At 40.4% G+C, this 23300-nt stretch overlaps 1 protein-coding gene across 4 annotated transcripts in view; it reads right to left on the reverse strand.

The window, feature by feature from the left end:
* The window catches only part of LOC101857099 (TAR DNA-binding protein 43), a 35394-nt gene that overhangs the window by 9629 nt on the left and 2465 nt on the right, over window positions 1-23300 (reverse strand). For 2 of the 4 annotated variants that reach the window (XM_005095281.3, XM_005095280.3), the window contains exons 2-6: window positions 21627-21796; window positions 19122-19262; window positions 15697-15816; window positions 13797-14051; window positions 9819-9948 (exon numbers count right to left, since the gene is read on the reverse strand). In XM_005095281.3, coding sequence (XP_005095338.1) covers window positions 9819-9948; window positions 13797-14051; window positions 15697-15816; window positions 19122-19262; window positions 21627-21796 — 816 coding nt within the window. Of the gene's footprint in view, window positions 1-8136; window positions 9949-13796; window positions 14052-15696; window positions 15817-19121; window positions 19263-21626; window positions 21797-23300 lie in introns of those variants that run through there. The other 2 variants (XM_005095277.3, XM_005095278.3) reach the window with 2 other exon arrangements.

Raw genomic sequence — 23300 nt, forward strand, 5'->3', positions numbered from 1 at the left:
TCCTGATGCGTACCTGAAATCCTGGGAAAAGGAGATTATATCTAAAAATATATGACGTCATGTGTGTTGGAATGTAAGGGTTTTTTTTATTCACTTTAAAATATTTCTTTACAAAATTATCATGGAATATGAATCGATATATTTGGAAAAAAATACTGCTTACAACCAACCAGTTTCCATTGTGGTACAGAATAGGTAAGTTACTTATTTCTCCAATTATATGGCTGTGACTATCCGGTTTTCAATTAACAAACTCAACTTGTCTCGCTGGTTATTTTTATGGATTTTAAAGAGGGGAAAAAAAACGGGGAATCCATCTCCTCTCGTTGAACCCGGGCTCGTTAAATCCGAGTTCCACTGTAGTAGGCTATAAGGCTATAGCTCAATTTTTATAATCCCGAGAATTCTTAGAAAAAGTATGAAAATGGCCAGTACTAGGACTCTAGCAGACAATTAGGTTTCCAGGCTGAGCACATCTCATCATAGCTGCCCACCCCTCTCTGTGGCTATCAGGGACAGCCTTGCTCAAAATCAGTGACATTGAGTAATTATCATGGACACCTTGTATTTGTCAAGAAAAACTTGCTGCCTTTTAGGTTTCTTTGCTTCACTTGGTCCAGAGTCTGACTCAGAACTCATCACAGAACGTTTTGACCCCATCTTTTCAAACGAGTGAAGAAGCTGAGCGCTGCGCATGCGTATCAGCTGACTTTGTCGAAACTGCACACCTGCCAACTCTCCCGAAGTTTTCGGGAATCTCCCAGATTTTCGTCCGTTTTCCCAAGCAACAGAAGGCCTAATTTTTTTTGTTTTAGAAGTATGCTTCCAAAGCTTTTTTTTTCGCGGGACCGTCCATCAAAATCCGCACTTCCGGGACAACAGCTATTTTTCAAGAAAATCCGTATAAAATACAGATGGCTCGAGACAGTGGGCATCTATGTCTCAGTGAGTTAAGAAAATATTGCCGCTATGCTAATCTTGACATGCACAGAAGTCGGGAATCAAATGTAAGGAAAAAACATTTTTAGTTTGGTTTTAGTAGGTCTTACAGCGCTCGCAACTGCATAAGGTCATATGAGTGCCAGAAGATTAGAGGTGTTACAAGAGAGTAACAAACATAAAAAAGAAGAAGGGGAGATAAGGACGATAGATGTTTCATAGAAAAGAAGAAGCAAACCACACCAAAGCACCCGCCAAACACCCACAAAAAAACAAATTTAAATCCCAAACTTATTCATGAGAAGTCAGTAATCTTAGGTTATGCTGAGAACACCAACTTATTTTCCACTCCCCTCGCTTACCTGGAAAGATAACATCTTGGGAGTAGGAGGACCTACTACATTACATACCACCTACAATACCTAAACATCAATCAATGAATGGCGAAACCTAAAAATGTGTCCACCCATGCCCATACCTACCCCCAACTTTCTCATTCTTCAATGACCGCATTTAACACATTACACCCTAACTCAATGGGGAATTCCCTTACGCGCTCCATCCTGACTCGCCCGGAACCACCCGCGCCGACCTTGCATCTTTAGAAACGAAGACGAGACTCTGGGGCCGAGATTTTGATTTGCATAGTATTGCAAAAAGTTTCTTCTTTCGTTTGATACCAAAACAAAATTTTTCAGGCCGCTAGTTTTAGTATAAGAGGCGAACAAGGTGCGATCGCGTTAACGACATTTCAAAGGTGTCTCGACGTGTTGAAAAGCGACATCATAATTGAGTTCGAAAAAGGAAATAATGATGGATTTGAGAAAAAACAAGCATATGACAAATCAGATGATTCAGATTTTGATGAAAACGTAGCAAGGGTTCGAGGCGATTCAGAATGATCAGATGTAGAAAATCTAGAATTTAGATCAAGGGCCCAACCGCGAGGCTGACAGTGAGAGTGACAGGTCGGACATCCCCAACTGAACTAAAGTTAGATCATTTCCAACTGTTTGCGCATACAGTAGCAATGACCAAGAAAAACCTTTTTTTGTCAGAAAGTGTTTGCAAATAGGTGCATTTTGTAGCTCTATCTCCACAGAGAATGGAACTTTTTGAATTTTTGAAATCCATCAATAAACAAAAAAGTTACGGATTTTTGAATCAATTAGTTTTTGGTACACTTTTATAATGAAAAAACCCCAAAATATGGGACGTTCTTTGGTGTGTTTTGAGACAATATTCGTCATAACTCGCTCATTTCTCGGAGTATTTAAATCATAGCTGCCACTCAGGAATTTAAAAAAAGGAGGAAATTCATGCGAAGGCGTACGCGCGCTCTCCGAAGGCCAGAGTAAAACCAGTGAGATTCAGAGGCAATATACTGGAAAATCTAGCCTACGGTTTTGGAAGGGAAAACTGTCATATCTGTTAACCATAGACAACTGAATTAAAATGTATTTGAACCCCCCCCCCCCCACCCCCTTAAAAAAAACACCAAAAAAAACAAACCAAAGGTACTAAGTTGACTAACAAGCATTTGAGTCAATTTGACACAGTTTGGACTTGGTGACTAAAAATCCAGTGTTTGTTGCCAGCTGGTGTCTCATTAAAAGATTTCTTTCACTTTAAACTTGTACAACGATGTAGAGCAGTATTGGATCAAGGAGGCAACACCTTTGCCGTTGTACTGAGCGATTCAGGCACTCCTGTACAATTGCGGTCCCGTTTGCGCTTAGTGCCCCTGCAGTGTGTTCTTATTTAGTTATAGAAACTGAATTAAAATTATAGCCTAGGCTATCTAATCTAGATCTAGAATCTAGATATCTAGAATATGTGTAGATCTAGATTATATCTAGAGATAGATTATCCGGATCTAGATTCACTTACACAGCCACAATAGCCGTCGTGTAAACAAACGGGACCGCAATTGTACTTGTACAGGAGTACCGCAGGCCGCGATTTCTTTAGCACACCAAATGCAAAGTGCAGCAAGCGGCTAGTTCAATTTTCCAATGAACTTTTCAAGTCGCACACCGGCTGCTTCTTTCTTTCTCATTCCAGCTCCTTTTATTTTTGCATTCTGCATCAATTTCTCTCAAATTTCCGCCGTTTTCAATGACAACTCTGCGCGATGCCCGATCGACACTATGTTGCTCTACAACAATAAACAATGCAAGGAGTTTAGAACTAACTTTTAATCTCATTGAAACAATGTGAAACTAGCGCTAGGCCTAGAAGAACGGAAGAACGGAAAGCTACGGGCGGACATGCGCAAGCCGCGTTTTCGTCTCTCCCGGTTCGGTGTTTTCCGCGTGTAAAAAAAAAATGTATCACAATTTGCGACCGAGAGCGGTCCAGCGGAGGAAGGAGGAAAGTAGCGGGAAAAGCTAGATGAAGCGGAGTTTCCGCTATTTAGTGGGAAAGTGGCAGCTATGTTAAATGAAACTTGGCAGCCCAGTACATTTTCTAGTGCAGAATCTAGTCCTGCTTTCAGATATTTCATAGCTATCCTACTTTTTGAGTTATGAAGACGTTTATAGGTAAAAATGTGGCGATTTTCGGTGCGTTTTGAGACAATATTTGTCATAGCTCGCCTATTTCTTGGAGTATGTAAATGACACTTGGCAGTCTAGTAGTTTTTGATGCAGAATCTAGTCATGCTGTCAGATTTTTTAATATCTATCATACTTTTTTAGTTGTAAAGACATTAACTCACTTCAGACGGCTCACACAACAGTTGCGTGACCCCCGCCGCGACGGGTCTCACAAGCCCTGCGTGACCAACTTTGGAATTTTTTTTCCGCTCTACAAATCACGCACGGATCGCGAGACCCGCCTCGTACCCTTGTTTGGCAAAGCCTGAGCTACTTAAGACTTCGTTTCGTATCTCTGGGGCCGGTAGTTTTTAAGTTATTGAAGGTGAAGGACAGTGACCCCAACTGGGGTTGAACAGACCGGAACTCGCGCTTTGTTTTTTTCTATACAGCTGATAGTAATCCGACAGTCGCGTCGTAGTTCGTAGTAACGGTCGAAGAAGTCGCATGAACAAGAATCACATAATTTCGCCGTTTTCTATACTTTTGTACGTTTTACTAGTTCTAGTGTCTCAGAATATGATGTGTCTAATAGTTAGGATCCTGGATATGTACCCGAACACGGCCCGAGTCGTAGTTCTAGGGCTAGATCTAGCACTAGTACCGGTGTTGTTTTTCGCGCAACGAAATCACAACGTCGTGCCGTACATCTGTCTCATGTAATTCAGTGTATGGGTCTGAATCAATGCACAGACCAGCTTTTATATTTTCACCAAACACTCGCACATGTATACAAATCAAACCAGAACTCTTTGAACTTTTATTTTTGTTGTTGTCGTGAATTTCATTCTACTTGTCATGTCTCTGGAAATTTTTCGGAAAATCAAATTCATGCCAATTTTTAAAAAATCATACAAATTAAAGTATTAGACTTAGACAACTTTAGTTTTTTGTATTAGATTAAGCTTGAATGTTACGTTACTGTCTCAAAAAATAATTACAATAGGGTAATTCTGAGAGTTGTGGTGATTTATTGAAATACCCCCAAAAACGCCAGTCTTCAACGCTTGTGACTGGTGAAAGGGCCCAGTCGCAAGTGAGTTAACAGGTAAAAAAGTGGCGTTCTTTACAGATTTACAAAGATTATCAGTCATATCTTCTCCCAAAGTCATGACATTTGAATGAAACTTGGCAACATAAAAGGTTCGCCCTTGCCAAGCAATGATCTGGATCAATTTGTCACAAAAATGTAAGTAGAGAATTGGATTGATTAGTCTAATAAATCCAGTTCTCTACTAGTAAAAGCATGCATACTTTGTTATAGAAAATAAGATCGTCTCTGTGTATATCCATTGTTGGTCAGTGTCCTATTGTGTGGTAGATTAAGATGTGTTTAGATAATGTTTACAAGTAATGGGAATATTTCCCACGTGTAGGCTACAACTCATACTATAAATGTAACATATTATTTACCCCCCCCCCCCCCCTTCTCTCTTACGCACACACACATGCATGCGCGCGCACTCACGCACGCGTGAACGATAACAATGTATAAACGGAACTATCTTCCCAGACTGGACTGAATAAGTACCGTACTCTTTAATAACAATCTTAATGGCTCACTTTTCCAATCAGAGCGCAGAGGGCGAGTCCAAGTGTGTGCTTTTCCCCAGAGGGGGAGAATAGGCTTTCTTAACGCAAACACAATGCCATACCACTTCTCAAGATGTTTGCTTTTCTGTTTCTATTCTTCTGTCATGCAATCAAGCAAATAAAAATGACTACATCTATTGTATTGTGACTAAAATGCAACAAAAACGCAAGTTATCAAGGCCCCCGTTTACTGATGACGTCACTTATTGGAAATTTCCAGGCTGTCCACCCAGCACGCGCAAATGGCAATGTCGCTTTTTCCCTTAGTTACTCCCACATTTTTAAAGATTACGCCAAAACCGCTAAACACAGAAGCATGAAATTTTAAGGGAATAAAGAAAAATGATGTACAACGTATCAGTCGGTTTGACAAATCACAGCTCCGAAAAACCTTCAAAGTGCACCACATCAACCACTTTCTCAAACGTTTTCGACTGCTTCTAGGATGGGTACAATGTTGTCAAACTGCATACTACCAGATTGACCTCTTTTCTGATTGGCTGCCAAGTTTCATTCATATCCATTCATGAGAAGCGGCGTGAGAGCGAGTTGAAGACAACAACCTTTGCGTTAGTGCGTCCCACGAAACACCCCCGCGGCGGGGGCCAAAAATCGGCAGAACAAAATGCGCTCGGTGGGCATTGCTACATAGTTATATTTTTCTAAAACTACATTCATTTTTCGTTATATTTTTAATTTTTCAGGATTTTTTAAATTTCATTTCAAGTACTTTTTAATGTGTTTTTTAAACTCTTGTTTTTATGGGAGGTGGGTCCCTTCCCCTTGCTTAGGATCTAACAATAGACTTCCTGTCCTAACCCTTAGGATTTAATGTAGTGTGTTAAAAATTAAAATGGCTTTCCAATTCTCCCCCCTGCTAGCGAAAGTCCCAGTCCTTGTCTTATTCAAACTCCTCACATCTGCCTAAGTTTTAGTCAACTGCTCAGAAAAAAATAAACTGACATTCTTTATCCGATAGTTGCTCACATTCCTTCACTTTTATAATTTCAAACTAACTCAACTTACTGATCCTGCAGCCATTCTCTCAGTCACCTGATCACACCTCTCAAACTTACTGGGTATTTCAGTTGTTCTTCCCATCCTTCAGCCACCTGCACATCGGTTTCTCACTTTATTTCCACTCTGTCTCATCTGCATACCATACCTTTCGACAAGTCCTTGCACACGGTCCCCTTCAACCTTACTGAGTCCTCACTTGGTCCTTTCAATCCTCTCGCCACCATGACACACTTTTCAAACTTACACTGGCGAATCATTGTCAGTCGTTCTTGCCATCCAGCTGCCACCATCGCACTTTTCAAACTGACATTCGTATCCTCTCACTCTTTCACCCAATCTTGCTCTCAAAATCTTTCAAAAGTACAGCTTACAGTAGTTGGCAAACACTAGCACAGGACCAGGTAGGAAAGGAAAAACAAAATGAAATCTCTACCCAGGTCCGAAGTGGAACTTTCTTTTCAGTGTCGTTTTTATCTGACTAGCCTATCAAACAGGGATGCCAATGCATAGAAAGAAAACCAATTTGTTATTTCATCAACTTTTAAACCTGTACAATAAAATAAAGATTTCTCTCTCCAGTCTTCGCTTCAAAAAAATCAATCGAGTCAGCCACACGAGGGCCAACAGCCACAAGTGGATCTTAACGTTCCAAAAAAATGAATACTTGACATTTCTCTACCCCTGAGTTAAAGCCAATTATATCATATCGATAGAGTTAAAGGACCTAAATCTGACAGGACCCTCTCCCTTCACAACCAATGCACATATACTGTCATCTCCACACTTCAAATTTGCACAAGGCCCTTACTATTCAACTGTGAAGCAAGCCCCCCCGCGAGCGTCCAAGATTCATTCTCTTGAGTTGCTAAAAATATCAATTACTTTCGTTTACTTTCAAACTTTACGCAAATGAACAAACAGAAACAATAATACACATCTGAATAACAACTTTGCTCAAATTTTTATGTCTGCTTAACTCCCCCCCACCCCCCAATATCCAAACGAAAAGTGCCCTCTTGACTCAACATAGGAATTGTTACAGTTCACAAAAAGTAAACAGCAAACAATCTAGATGGTGGGGTTTTTGTCATTCAATTGTTAATGACCATGCCGTAAAGTGTCATAACCGAGGTAGTTTTCCAAGAAAGACATGATATTCCAGTGGCTTTCTGGATATAAAAAGTCACGGTAAGGCACCAGTGAATTCCCTATTGAATATTCTTACAATGAACGTTTCATTGATCTACAACACGAAAGGGTAGCTCAATCGATGTGAATAAATTCATTCAAATAAAGCATGTGAATGTGCAGTAGCCAGTGCAGGTTTGTTAGCATAGACAATATGTTAACCTCCTTTCTCTATAGCGTTATATCATTTCTCTTTGTTCACTTGCCGATTTCATTGAGATAGTTACAAGCTCTTACTGTACTCCTACAAACCATAAACATTAAAGTATAAGAGTCTCATCACCTCAACTCATGTTTTCATTCGAAAGTTTGCCTCCAAACTAAAGAGCAAACAAGCCCCCTGGACTCACAGGTTCAAACATTCTGTTGTTGCACCACTACCACCATCTGTAAAGACCGGCTTCCATTCATCGCCTCGCCATTTCTCTGTCTTCTTTCAACCATAAATTCAAAAACACTTGCAACTACCACATGAACAACTGAACAATGCACACACACACACAAAGGCTTCACAAAAATACGAAGCGCTAAAATGCCTCTTAATACGGAGTTCCTTGCTCAAGTAGAAAGAAACAAAGGCACTACTGATGCAAAGTTTCATCCGGGTTCATACAGCTTGCGTACTTTTCATCATCATTATTCCATGTGTACTCAACACAGCAGCAGAACTCTTGATTCTTCACACCAGTCTTTCTCAACATAGTACATCAGGTACACACACACATATCCAAACAATACAATCAAATCCACAGATACACATGCAAGCCAAACACAAAACCACTCAAAAAAGACAGCCTCTCTTCATTTGAAGACCATTTAATTTTTTTTATTTTAGAAAACTGTCTCATTGAACAATGAAATTTTAACGGTCACACCTATACCAACACAAACAGTAATGTTACATTCAAATTCATTTTGTTTGTTTTTGTCTTTTCCTGTTGGTTGACAGTAACATTGCAGAAATTCAAATTTTTAGTCAAGAAACAATGCCAATAATAAATTTATTGTGATTTACAAAGTTCCAAAGCGCTCTGATGAACTGTTTGAGAAGCGAATTGCACGGATTGCTTGATTGAAAACTGATCTCTTCAACTGTACTTATGAGAGGTGAAATTTGTTTAGTTGAAAGGGCTAATGGTAATGCAGACTACCCTCACTTTGAACAGGTTATTTTGAGGAAGCAGTGTGGATGTAATAAATGGTCTTCTGTAATCATTCTCTGCTCTCATTCACTGAGCTGGAAAGTTTACACTCGATGCAATCTCCCACTGCTGAAAACCTTTGAGCACTCAACAGACCAAAGAACTTCCACCCACACTGATCAATCTTCCACAAATCACTTCAAATCCAACCGCTGTCTCACATTGCATACCCTGCGCACAAAGCGTTCACCTCTACAAGTCTCAACTCTCATTTTCAATCAAACCAGCATTCAATCCAGGAGTATTCGATAAATAACCAGGACAGCAATCAAGCAACCCATTGCTAAAAGTTTCATTCATAACTAACCTTTTCCCAAATGTTTTTGCCCCTAAAAATGACCCATATGTTTGTACTGCATGTCCTATCACACGGCCGCAAACAAGCCCCTATAAATACTATTGTACTCCCAAAGAATGCACTGAAATTACACACAAACACAACACAAAGAACCATGTATGTACACATTGTAAAATGATGGGGGGGGAGGGAGGAGAGCAAATGGTTCACTACATATAATTCTTACAAAAAGACCAAATCATGACCGAGAAAATGAACATGGGCCACGCCACCTTTACGATAAAAACTTAACTCGTTTGAGACGTGCTGGAAAGAGAAAGGTGAATGAAAAGGGGTTGTTTTCCTGCAAGTCCAAGCACTTCAATTTGTCACACATATTAGCTATGGAAAGGATGAAAATAATATGAACAATGACAACAAAAGTTTTCGTGGCAACTTTCAAAAGCTGCAAAGTATTATATTTGAACATCCATATTCTCAATCTTGAATTTGAACTCGTACTTGCCACAAGGCCGTTATCATCTGCTGCTCCCTGTCAGTCTTTCTTTCTTCCCACACATTTCTTATCCTTTCTTCCCAACTCACTCTGCCCTTTCTATTCAACTCCCTTAAAAACCTTGCTCACCATTCAAGCACCAGCGGAGGGGGAAAGAGGCGTTTAACTCCAACCCCCACTGCCCCGGCCGCCGTGGGAGCCCCCCCAGCCACCATAGTGACCACCAGAGGTAGTGCTGCCTTCACTGCCCCACCAGTTGCCCCCGGAGCCACCGCCACCGCCTCCACTGCCTCCGCCCATGCTCTGGCCAAACCCACCCTGGTTGGAGGGCAGGGCCATGGGAGGTGGAGCCTGATGGTCTCCCCCTCCCATGTTACCACCGGTACCTCCCTGACTAGGCCCCTGGTTCATGCCTCCCCAGCCACCCTGGTTCTGGAGCATGGCCTGAGCTGCAGCCAACATGGCAGAGTTCAGCAAGTTCATACCAAGATTGTTGGCCATTCCTCCTTCAGCTCCATTCGCCACTTTGCCACCAACTGGTCCTGGGCCACCTTGTCTCTGATTCCAGCCTCCCTGGCCATAACCAGCCTGTCCAAAACCTTTACGTTCAGCTCCCTAAAAAAAGATTAACCAAAAAAGTGATATTAAAATTAATTGTATAAAAAATAAATACTTTACACAATTACACTTCAAAAGATCTCAGCCCGTGTTTAAACAAAACAATCAGGAATACTACAATAAGTGTACTTTAGTGTGACCATTATAGTCCAAAATTCTGAACAAGCATGGAATTTTTTTAAGAGGCTTTTTCAAAGCAAAGTCTTCTTACAACACAAAGTTTTCACTCTATAGTAACAACAAAAAGATCAGACAAACATAATTCTATGTGTCACAACGTGGTGGAATCAGGCACTCGTAAATTTTTGGGCATATTATAAAGTTATTGATACCATCTTATAGCCTGCCCATTTGCCTCGCTTTTGATGAAAAAATATCCATTTTATCTTGGAAACAAGTCAAGACATTGGCAATTGAAGGAGGCGGGGGTCGCCTGGTTTCGGAGGTAAAATTAGCTAGAAAATGGCTCCATAAGTTGAGACATTTCCTAAGCTTGAGAGTCCGTGGAAACCTAAATTGCAATCTTTTATGCCATTAACCAGTGTTTTTCAGTAAAACCCACACAAAAATGTGTTCTTTAACCCTAACTCTGGCAAGTGGTTTCAACAGGAATGGCAGGGCTAATCAGCCAAAACATGCACATGCTTTACAAATCAAATTTATGGACTTGCATAAAATAAAAACCCTACAAAAGTATATATTTTCTGAAAGATAATTGAATGAACTTTTATATTTTGCCATTGAACATATGATTTTATTTTATTTTTAAGGGGTTATGTAACTTTGAAATCCAAGATGGCTGACATAAAAAATTTACATGCTCATTAGCATATTCACCAATCTAATGTCTTTCTTGTTATAAAAAATGTGAGATGGCAGAAATATGGGTTTTTCAATTACCTTTCAGAAAATGTATAGTTTTATAAGTTTGAGAAGAACAGGTAATGAGTTATGACTTTCAATTTGTCATGTGGTCTGTTTCGAGCGCAGCTGATACTCGCTAATTTCATACAATACTCAACATAAAAACACTCTAAGTACAACCATGTGGTTTTCAGCAATCTGCTGGTAGTCTGTAATAATTAGTATAGCAAAAGGAACCTACTTTACTCTCTATAGCTCTCCTTTTTCTGCCCCTATTAGACTCCCAAAGAAGTAGAAATCTAGATCTAGTGTTCCATTTGAATTTGAAAGAGAAGTTGGGGCAGGATGAGAACTGGTACATGTATCCCAATTGTATGTCAGATCTAATCCCACTCTTGACTGAACACCAATAAATCCACCACTAACAGTGTCTGAATTACTTTCCCTAGTCAATTCACTTTCAAATGTATCCAAAAAAGATCGATTTTTGGCCATTTTAGACCCACACAAGTGATAGATCTACACTGGCATTAGTGGCTTGTGGCCTGATCAACAAGCTTTCAAAACATCCCTCTGTTTTGAAAGCAAAATACTCTTCTCCTAAGCCAGAATGGTAGAAATATTCTGATTGGTTGGAGGTTAGCCCTTTAGCCCATCAGAAATCACTTTAGGAAGCCCCAAATATTTAGTTGGAAGGCAGAAGCAGCAGTTTACTATATGGTCCTATGAGATCGGCCCTGCCACTTTCATGGCAGGAAATGGGCCGATTTAATCAGCCCTTGCCAGAGTTAGGGTTAAAAGGCAAGAAAGGTGTTGATCCAAAAAACAAAGTCAATAAAAATCCCCAAACCAGGGTAAAAACGCTGGTCTCTTCACTTTCATGATTTTGATGAGCGCCTGATTTCAACACGCTGCCTCACACATTATAATGTCCCACAAAATACTTTCTCGTTACCATGAGCCATTCATGTTAGTGTCTGCCAGAAGAAAAAATTGTGCATCAGTCATTAAGACGATTTCATCCGATATCCATATAATATCAAACAGCAGGGGCGGGAGGGGGGATAACATTCGCTTGTGGACAAGTGCTTTCACATTTCACTGTCAGAATCCATGGGAGGGTGTGCATTCCAGGAACACAATTTTAACAAGACTACAGACAAGAAGCAATCACACAGAATCAATGCATGTACTAACACCAGACAAATTTCACAGTAGGGCATGCAAATTTATGGGTATTGGTAGCTTACTTCCTGTACTTGTACCAGTCGCAAGTTATAAATCTGAAGCCACGGGAAATCAATCTTAAGTACACTTCATACATGAGATACAGTGGAACTCTGATTCAACAAAGTCGTCGGGCTTGACCTTCCATTTAGTTGAATTTTAGTGTTCGTTATAGCAATCAGGTTTTTGTGTAGACAATTACAACAACGAACAAGTAATGTGAAATATATTCGACTTTCTCATTTAAAAGTAGTCTTATTTCAAATTAGCAGCATTTTCGTTTCTTTGATGTCATACCGAATAAAATTCTAGAAAACCAGTATTGTTCAAAGGGGAATATATTAGTTCAAATGTACACCCGTGTCATCCATCATCAATAACATACTGTTACCCGAACAAACCGTGTATTATATAACGCCTAGCATACAGCAATATTCGATTCCACAGTATTCATGCAATTCATTAAGTAGATACGTCAAGACTAATCATTTTAATATTGATCAGTAGCCGAGGAAAAAATTTTTTGTGAAGCCTCTGCATCTTTACAGACACTCCACGCCCGGACCCCCCCCCCCCCCCCCCCCCGATACACGCATACAGCTACATGTGTTCTGGCCGCCCATCCGACCTCCACACACACCGAGACCTGAGCATACCAACAATGTTTGAAATGTATGAAAGAAGGGCGCTAACATAAACAGGCTTTACTAAGCGAAAAACGGTTCATGATGCAGGTGCCATAGACGGCTGCAGAAGAAAGAAAAATGAGCGAAGCCACTTCAGCAGGGGCTGTTCACACTGCAAAGCATTTCTCAGAGATTTGCGGAAAATCACAGGGACTTTCCGCAGAGGCTAAAAATTACTTCCATTTGGCGCCATTCTTTCGGACGAGGTGAATGTTTTGTCTTGTTTTCCAAGTTTTTTCCTTCCAAGTCTCTTTCGCCCTAAGCTCATCAACGTCGGAATCCATTACAAATCCAACCTAATTACACCCGTTTATCTGTCATATGTCTATTTTGTTTATATTGATTGCGAGACTGAAAGACTGCAACACAACGTGTAGCACGTGTTGGAAATGACATTAGGGACAAAAATAGCATATTCTTTTGAGATTGTCTTGTTTGATGCAGATGAATGCTTTGAGCTGTCCAAATGACGAATTCGTGGTCTCACAGGATGTTCCAAAGTTGGGTTAGTTGGGAGACATTTTTTCAACTGATTTCTTTCTTATTTTCTTATTTCCCTTATCTATAGTATATTTTTTTTTTAAATTTTTAGATCCACATGATTTTTGTGGCAAGTGAATTCAATAAAATGGATTATTATACCAAATTTGGTGATACTCATAGATTGTGTTGTTTGCACCAAGGTAAGGTTACATTTCACTTTTTTCAAAAGCCTTTGTTTGCTGTCTCTCTAACATTTCTGAATTCCTCTTTAAAAGACCTTTCCAATTATATAAACATAACCCTTTGAAAAAGTTCAAAATCCTGGAAAAAATTAGGAAAGTGGGAAATCTGCCTCATATTGATTTTTATCAAATAAAAAAAAACAGGGAATCAAATAGAACTCCTTTCGTTGAATCCGAGTTTCCATTGAAACCACATTTCACTGTACTGGCTTACAGCACAGGCAAGACAAATCACAGGTAGTGAATAACTACTCAAGGCTTATAGAAAGCAAAAGAAATATTCGCTAAGCTGCACAAATCAAATCAGGTGCTGGTGCTTCAGGGCAAACTCACTTTTACGTACCTTATCAAAAGATTTTGGGGCAGCGCTGCTCACATGGACACTGGCACCTTTGATGATGTGGTCTTCTCCACAGAGGTTCTGGGCAGTCTCAGCATCAGCAAAAGTGACAAATGCAAAGGCTCTGTAGGGCTTGGGGATAAACACATCCACAACCTCACCAAACTTGCAGAAGTAGCCACGCAGGTCATCAGCACTGATGTCTTCAGTGACGCGTCCAATGAAAACCTTGCGGTTCATCATCTGGTTGTTTCCTTCCTGCCATGTGGACAAGGGCAACAAAACTTGTAAACATCAACAAGTAAATACACTTTTGTAAGGCTAGCCACACCTTGTCACGTACCAGTATAAGAAAATTCATTTTCCACTTTCTAAAAGATGGAACCTTAAAAAAAATTATCCAATTTCAACAATGTGATGTCATAGCTTAAGAATAGATTAAAACATGCTATACTTCAGCACTATGATAGGTACAAAATAAGACTGATAAATATATTGGCCATATAGAGATAGGATGCACAGAATTCAATAACTAGGTACAGTGGACCTGCTGTATCTTGAACAATATCACATTCAACAGATACAAAAAATAAGGACCCCAAGGATGCCTCATAATACAAAACAAGTAAATGAAGACACTTCTTCTTTAAGACAAATCACATTTTGTTTTGATTGTTGAATCTGTGGACATAGATCAAATGGATAAAGCAAGTCCACGTTTATATTGCGATTGCTGAAAATGTCAAGAAAACCATAAAACTGTAAATTACTAGAATTCATATCTTATCACATGCTTATGTCATACAATTTTTGAACTGTTTAAAATAAGTGAAAGAGTCTACTGGTTCAAATAACACCATAAAAACTTTGCAAGACGACCCAGCCATCTCTCATATCAAGAACCACAGTTTCAGGCACAAGATAACAAGGACAATAGAAGTGGTACATTGGCCACAACCTTTAAAACAATGCAGGAAACAATTTAGAAACTGACTTTCACCTGTGCAAGAAAAGGGAACCCCATCAGTCTTATCTCCATTACCAACCCCCAAACCCTCTAAGAGTCCATGAGGCACCGGCAAAAGTTTCTTAATGTAGCATTGCCCTTTGCTTTCAGAAGCTCTATGAGCTGTCAGCTTCAGAATTTTAAACTGAACACCATAATTTCATACAACTGCAACAGGTACACCTTTCAATCACTCCACACTTATAGGGAGAAGGGAAAAAAAAACTAGTAAAGAGACCTCATTAGGCCAAGCAAGAAAAGAAAATGCTCAATACTCTCAAAACCCATTCAAACAAAGAAAGCGTTAACACTTACAAGAAAGACAACCAAGAGTAAGAACTGGCAAGGAAAACTAGAAGTGCCAACTATAATTCACTGAGAAGAACAAAAAAACGAAAGACATGCCATCTTTATCTTTGACCAGACGCCTTCTCACAAGAAAGATCAAGAAGGAATCATAAGACAAACACATTCAAACTTTCTCATTCTTGCTCATTTATGGCCCTTTCTCAGTCTTCATTCATACAAAGCACTCAAGCAATTCTTTCAACAACCAGCAAAGTCCTCTCCATTCATCATTCCATGCATCAGTCTGACAACCAGGGGACATTAAAACAATTTTGAAATCTTTATCACTTGACAACATCCAATATGACAGCATTCAAATTTCAGGCCAATCAACCATACAGTGACAACAATATTTGAAGTGAAATTATACAAAAATTATTCCACATGATAGGACATGAACCTCTTCCGTGCCTTCTTTCAAATTTTCACTGTTCATGGATACTTTTCTACTTTTTCAAGCTCTTTTGTCAAATCACAAATTTTCTCATTGTCCTTCGAGACTCGAACGGATGGTACCGTCTGAAGTGTAGTAGAAAAAAGATAACAAACCTGCGCGTAACCATCCTCATCATAACCAGCACCAAACTGATAGGAGCCCTGAGACCCGTGTGTATAAGGTGAGAAGTCATAGCCTGCTCCTCCTCCCCTTGCATGCCCGGAACTGGATTGCTGGAAGTGGGGTGAACAGGGTTTTTTTGTTGTTTTGTTTTTTTGCTTTTGCTTTTCTTTTACCTTATTTTTTTCTTAAAGATTCTGGGCACTATCAAATGAATCGAAGACATGATCTTAATTTTGCCTTTGAGGAGCTAGAGTTTGTATGAAAAGTCGCACCCACCAATCCAGTCTATCAGCCAGTCCAAGGCAGTAGTGTGAAAAAAACCTTCCTCTGTGGCAGTGGCAAAGGACCTATCAATTGACCACTATGCACCAGTGCTTCAACTTTGCTTAGCAAAGTGGGAGAGGAATGCATTCATACATCATTCATTTTGACAATGCTGGTTCAGGCACACAAAACATCCACCCATCAATCATACTGCTGTCAAGCATACACACACATCCAATGAATCATACCAAAAAATGCATTCCACACACTCAAAACATTCTTTCTACCGTAGCACTTCTGCCACTATCACACCGTTCTCAAAGGCACACTGATACTGATATATATAATACAGAACTCATTTTGAGGTCTATGCCTCATATTGGTGACAGGGACCACCGACATAGTTAAATATCTTAACAAACCAGAGGTACAACCCCCTAATCAACTATTAAACATGACACAAAAGTAAAATCATCGACAAGTTAAGTATAACAATGTCTCAAACACCCTTAAACCTTTTCAAACACAGTAGTCTCCGCCTGAGATCCCTGTGCTTCGGAGGGGGGAAAATGCAGGATCTTAGGCGAACAGGATCTTAGCCGACACACCAGGGGCAGAATTAAGGACCAAAACCGGTAAAAATCATCTCCCCTCACTCTAAAACGGGTGGAACCAGAGGGTGAAAAAAAGAATCGAACTTCACTTTCTTAGTGCAAACGTCCAAAGCAATCATACACCCTATAGACATGTGCAATTTAAATATCTGGCATGTTAATTCTCATACACTTCACATGCAATAGGAAGTGTGTGCAGGTACGTACTTCTGGTATTTCCGTTTTTACTTGGTTGGCTAGGGCCTTGTCTCAGGCTTGTCAATGAACCATCCTTTTAGTTTCAATTTTAGTTTCGCTGGTTTTGGGTTTTTTTAGCCTTAGACTTGTAGCCTGATAACTACAGTTTCACTTTTGTATAGCTTCAGGTTCATTGCTTTTTTACTCCTAGCTCAGGGAAAACAATTCTTAATCTGGGAGTTTTTGTTCTATTTCGGGGGTTTTTTTCCTGTAAAACCGGAACAGGTTCCACCTGGATGGGTTTGAGAAAGAGTGGTCAACTTCGATGACCAATCACAGTGGCATGAGGCATTCCATTTTCACTAATTATCTTAAAGTGAGCCTCAAGATCTACCCGTATCCAGTTGCCCCTCCCTCCCCTTTACTTTACCAGTTCAAAATTGATAGCTTTCAATCTCTGACCGGGCTCCCCTGCCTTTGTCGTTACGAACCATTACATTGTAACCACACCAGGCTTGCCAACTTTTGAGATACTGAATTCTGGAATTTTGATTGCTCCTGAGCGCCACGGACACATACTTCTGTGATAGGCTAATAAAAAAAAACAACCACCCATACCACAAAAACAGCTCAAACAAACGAGAGGGAGGGAGGGAGGGAGGGAGGGAGGGAGAGAGAGAGAGAGAGAGAGAGAGAGAGAGATGAGAATGTAACAGTACAGCTACTGCACATATTCCTTCGTCCTCAGCATTTCAATGCCTTTTCTAAGAAAAAACTTTTTTTTTTTTTTTTTTGGGGGGGGGGGAGACATCGCGCGACGTTGGCAATTCTGGAATTTCCTGAAAAGTTCAGGAAGGTTGGCAAGCCTGCCACACCCATTAAAATTCAAAATGTCTAGCAAATTCAGGAGTAGAGACAACTGCTACAATGGTCAAGGAAGCATTCAGTTCGATCCCGCCAGAAAGAAATGATGTTAGTATAGGTGGAGAGCCCAGACACGAGTACGATGTTTGGGGGAAAACAAAACGCACAAGAGTGGCTGATCTTACATGCGAAGGGCAGTTCAATTATCTCAACTTTTCAAAAGGTTGATTGGCTGTGCTCACCCGTGGTTTTGTTCCATAAATTATAATCTGAAATGCGGGATCTTACCCGAATGTAGGCCTTCAGAGTGAATCAGAGTGATATCTTAGGGTTGATTTTTTTTTGGTTTTGTTGTTTTAGTAAGGGTTTACGGCGCTCGGCTCATAAGGGAGATATCAACCAAGAAGTCTAAACAGGGAATCACGCTTACTCTGCTCACCTCTCTAGCCTCAACAGCACAAAGTCTGCTTCGACCATCAAGGCACCCCGTAAAAAACAGTTCACAAGAGAGTGGCAAACATACAAAAGACGTAGAGGAAATGACGATAGTAAGGGAGTGATGAGGAAAGAAAAAGCAGCAATTCTCACTGTTGTTCCGCCACAGTATGAGCACGAAACTGATAAATCAGCCCATTTATAATTCTACTGTTCATAAGAACATGTTAATATCCCCCTTTTTAGACTTGTTAGTGTAGTAAAAATTATTTTCTTAAAATTAAAAATGAATGTCATAAGGGATCCAGGATCGTAAGCGGTGGGATTTTAGGCGGAGACTACTATGCTGCAACATGTTTTCATATAGAGCAAAATAATGAGCATGAACTCTAGAAAATGACATCAAAATAATCGCCCAGTGCGCAGAAAAACCCTGCATATCCCCCCCCCCATCATATTTCTTATTTGCTTCGCCTGGTTAAGGCACATTCTATAAAGTTTCAAAGAAAATAAACCATAATAATTATCTCTATAGATTTTTTTCAAGGACAAAGCAACAGATGAGTTTTTTCAACAACAGATAAAAACTAGAACAAAGGGTCATCTCATAACTGTTATTCATCATTAAGAACCAGCAAGCCAATGTAAAAACAGAAATGGTACAGGTGGAGAAAAGCAAAACAATTGCAATTTTAACACAGGACAAAAAGTCCGCTACAAAAATAAAAAACCAAAAAAACTGGAGGAAAGATTTCCAAATTTCATCCCTTGTGATTGGAACCAGAATAATACCGAAAGTCAGCTACAATCTACTATTACCAGAGAGTCATACGATATTTTCCTGTATTGAGGGGGAAAAGTAATTATCACAAGCATAAAAAATATAATAAAGCGCACATAAACGTACATTTCAAAGCAGGACAGCTGGGAAAAAAACAAGAAAAGATGCTGAATTGAACCTCTACAGCATTTTGAACCTGAACAGTTCAAATGTTTCCCCCCACATAAACTAAACAAACTAAAAAGACACAAAGAACAACCTGAAAGCCATCAATTCTTACCTTAGAATTTGGGATGGTCACATCGCACCACCTGCCATCAATCATGTGGCGCTGAGCGCAGCATTTTACTTGAGATTCATAGGCGGTGAAGCGGATAAATCCAAAGCCCTTTGACTGACCTGTTTTGATGTCCCTCTTAACCTGTCAGCAAACGAAAGACCAATAATACACTACTATTGAAAAACATCAAACCCTGCAATAAAGTGTACCAAAGTGAAAGAGTGATAATCATACCACTTTTTCTCATTTTAAACAAACCTTTGCGTACATCACACATCTGCTTATCCCTATGTAAATCAAATTACTTCAACGATAGGCGAGTGCAGAGGCAGCAGACTTATTTATTCCTCGTATCTGTAACTAGTAAGATCCTGGACCAAATTCTCATCCTAATATCATGTCACATGTTAAAGCAGCTGTCTTCAAAAAGACCAGCAGCGTCAAGAGGTAGCACTCCTTAGAAATTTAATACAATATACTGCTTTTACACAAGGCTGTCCACCCACCATTTTTAGTAATCAGCAGGAAATTGAAAAATTAGTAATCTGGCTTTAAAATATGTAATATGGCCAGGTAAGTCTTTATTGTGTTTGGGACAGGCATCGCAGGTTAAAGGATGAATATGTCGTTAACAAAGACAAGCTCAAAGGTGTGTACGTGTGTGTAGCAATGCCAATCGGGCTTTCCCGCGAGGCGAAAATTTGGTCCCCGTTTACGGGCGATTTTGCGGACCCGGCCGAAGCGTAGGTGACTAACTTTGTCAACCTCGGTCTGCTCTATTTCCGAACCAATCCGAATGAAACTCGGCTACCAATCAGAAAATAGGGCAAACTAATGATATGTGGACGTTGAAGTTCGTACACATAAATTAACCTATACTTTTGGTGTCGGGAACACTTTCGTATCGTGTACACCGAAAACTATAAGGAGTTTGAATTTCAACGCCCAGATGGTAATAGATCTATCTATCCTCTATAGTGTGCTCAAATTTGAGAGTTCTGTGTCAAGTAGTTGTTTAGACCCGATCGTAAATCTACGACTACCCCCCTATCCAAAGCGGCTTCGCACGGAGACCGCCATTTTCCCCTCACTCCCGTGGCAAATGTCTGTGACCTACAAATCCCCGCATGACTATTCCGGGCCCGTTCATTGGTCACTTGAAATAGGGCAATGGCGGGCGGGCGCGCGCATCCGGTTGTTTTTCTCTCTATTCCCCTGTAACATCGCAATGGGGGTATTCCGAGGCGAGGTTATCTCGTCTCGGGGTGTTCGCGTCTCAACGGGGAAAAAGAATTTTTAATTGTACGGCATGCTAGATTGAATTAACTTATCTTTTACGGTTGGCATGGTCTAAAGTCATCATAAAAAGCTTTGCAATTATTTAGTCACGCTGCCTACATATATTCTTAAAGATCCCATGTTGTGATACGATGCTATAAATAACATGGACTCATCCCGACACCCCTTTTCGCAAAATCGTAATATGTACACCACAATTTTAATTATAACAAAATAACTACGAAATTGGTAGTAAATCTGACTGCAGAAATGATTTCTACACTCAAAAACACATCGGGTAGCCAAGTTTCTCTCGAACATTTGGATTAGTTACCGAGATATCGTCGATTTTCTTACAGAATCTGCTACTGCGTGGTCCACTTTTTAGGAGTATTTTCCTATATATGGGTCATCCATATTTTGCCGACCTTTACAACCCCATAACTTTTTTATTTATGAACCGTTTCTCAAAATTCAAGAAGCATAATTATCAGAATTGAAAATTCTTTCTTAGGTACCAAAAAAAAGGGGGCAAAAGTGAAAATTTAAATTTTCATTGGCATTGCTAGTGTGTTTGTGTGTGTGAGAGAGAGAGAGAGAGAGAGAGAGAGGCATAGTCACTTTATTTTAGTGGGGGGAAAAAATAATAAATTGAGGGGCTGAAGGTCCATGCGTGTCCCAGCTGATAGCTTTAAGTATCAAACATTGATCTGTTGGGGTTTATATTTTACCTCCACTACACAAATGCAGGAACTTTTTAACACTTCGTCAAACTCAAGTTTGCCTTGCCCATGGCTTTGGTGTAACATGTTTTTCTAAGGGCTAAGTGGCACTGAGGGACTACAAGGGCCCAGTGCACAGAGGAAGGTGCCAAGAGTTAGCTGCTTGTAACATGGTTTAAGTAAAGTGTCAGGGTGGATTTTCTACTTTAAACTCCAAGAAGGTGGGGTAGCCGAACAGAAAATAAATTTCGAACAATTGGAACAATGGTGTATTTTCCTAAAATTAGATAAAAATTTTAACAATTCCACAAGTTGCAATGGTGTACATATCCTTCCCTTGTTGGTAATAAGTATGGCCGAGACAGAATAATGACAACAAAATGGCTCCTCTGCCTACTTTTTCAATCGTCAGTAACCAAAAAAAAGGGGGGACAGAATATTAGTAAATGACTTGCACTTGGACTGAATTGACACCCCCCTTACAAGCACACACACAAAAATTTACCTGAACCAGCAACAGTTCTCCAAACTGGGAGAAATATTTTTGCAGGTCATCCTCAGTGCTCTTCCATGGCAGACCAAGAACAATGAGGTCAGAGCACTTCTGTTGATCCAAGCGTTTTGTTTTTGCAGCTGGATTATCAAAGCCATCTTCTCCTTTTCTTTTGTTTTCTACTGTTGAACATCAAACAGAAAAAATATTGAATATTACTGAGATGGAACAATTGAAATGGTAAACAGCAAACACATAAAAATAGATCGGCGGAAAAATAGGAACAATGCCTGTCTCATAACAGTTAGCCGTAAAGTTACTTAGCAACCATTTTGCCAAAACCTACAGAAGGCATTGCCAAAACGTGGTGAAAAACACAGATCTCACATTAGTGAGCATAAAATGTGAAAAATGGAAGTCTTCTTCAGTGCTTCCACCAGCTAAAGCTAAAAAGTTAGGAAAGTTCGAGGGGGGGGGGGGGGGGGGGTCCCCCTGTGGCACCGGCCCCCCGCAGGGTCTAGGGACAGTCTCAGTGGTGGGTTCAAGGGGCAAAACCTGCAAAGAAATTGAAATTTAGTGCTTTGGTAAATTATTACTTTCACTCCCGCACACAGATGCACTGCTTCGGGGGGTTAGCATGCCCTGTAACCCCCCAGATTTTCTTTTACCTCAGGGGGGGCAGACCCCCTAGAACTTCAGTAGATATCTATGCTGTCTCAGTTTTTCCCGTTTTTAATATCTCTCAATGGAGAATCTCGGACCGGTAGATCTATTCATTAAAATTTTGTCAGGGGGGAGACCCTCCACCCCAACAACCCCACTTTCTCGCGCAATAATGTACGAGTGGTCCGGTATTCTTCAATCTTCCCCTCATGTTTTTTTTTTTTTAACAGAGGTAATTAATAATGATGGAGGAACAAGTACGGAACTGGCAGAAAGTACAAATTTCTGTAAAGATACGGAAGAGTGGAACTATTCTTTCGAGTTCCTCATGTCTAAGTGCGCCGTCAAAGTGGGTCAATTTGTTCTATAATTTCATTGGACAAACATCTAGAGCTACCAACTTGGCGTGTTTTGAATGAGATGTGTGCCTCGGTAACGAACCAACGCAGGCGGTTCTAGAAGAAGGCCACAAACTTAAACTTAAGCAGACTGACGAACACAGACTTGAGCGGCGTGAATGCGGATCCGACACAGGACTCGAATTGCAGGCGAAATCGAAGTGATTATTCGGACTCGAGTTCGAATATATATATGAAAAAATGTTATTCGGATTCTGATTCTTGTCCAGCATGACATCACTTCCGACTTCCTGTGACTCGTGAATCCGGCTTCCTGTCCTGCCTCACTCGTGACTCACCTCAGGCTGGGTAGAGACCGGGATCACTTCGGGCTTTCCCCCCCGCAACTGATCATTATTACAATAATAAGCTAGTCTTGACGTAGATCTACGTAATGAATTGTGCGCTGGTCTATGAAATCCAAAAGTTGCCGTATGCTCAGCTCTACACAGCAACACAACTTTTTCTTGGTAAACAATCGAATGACACAGGCTTGTGTATTTGGGTAAGATTGAACTTTGGTGGACCCACCATTGAGGGGGGGGCCGGAACTACTTTTGGGCGTCGTGTGATGCCATGCGCTGGTCCACTGTTCTTCCTTGGCCGCTGTGCGGCCGCCGGCCGT

The sequence above is a fragment of the Aplysia californica genome, unplaced genomic scaffold (assembly GCF_000002075.1).
Source record: "Aplysia californica isolate F4 #8 unplaced genomic scaffold, AplCal3.0 scaffold00099, whole genome shotgun sequence".
Lineage (NCBI taxonomy): Eukaryota > Metazoa > Mollusca > Gastropoda > Aplysiida > Aplysiidae > Aplysia > Aplysia californica.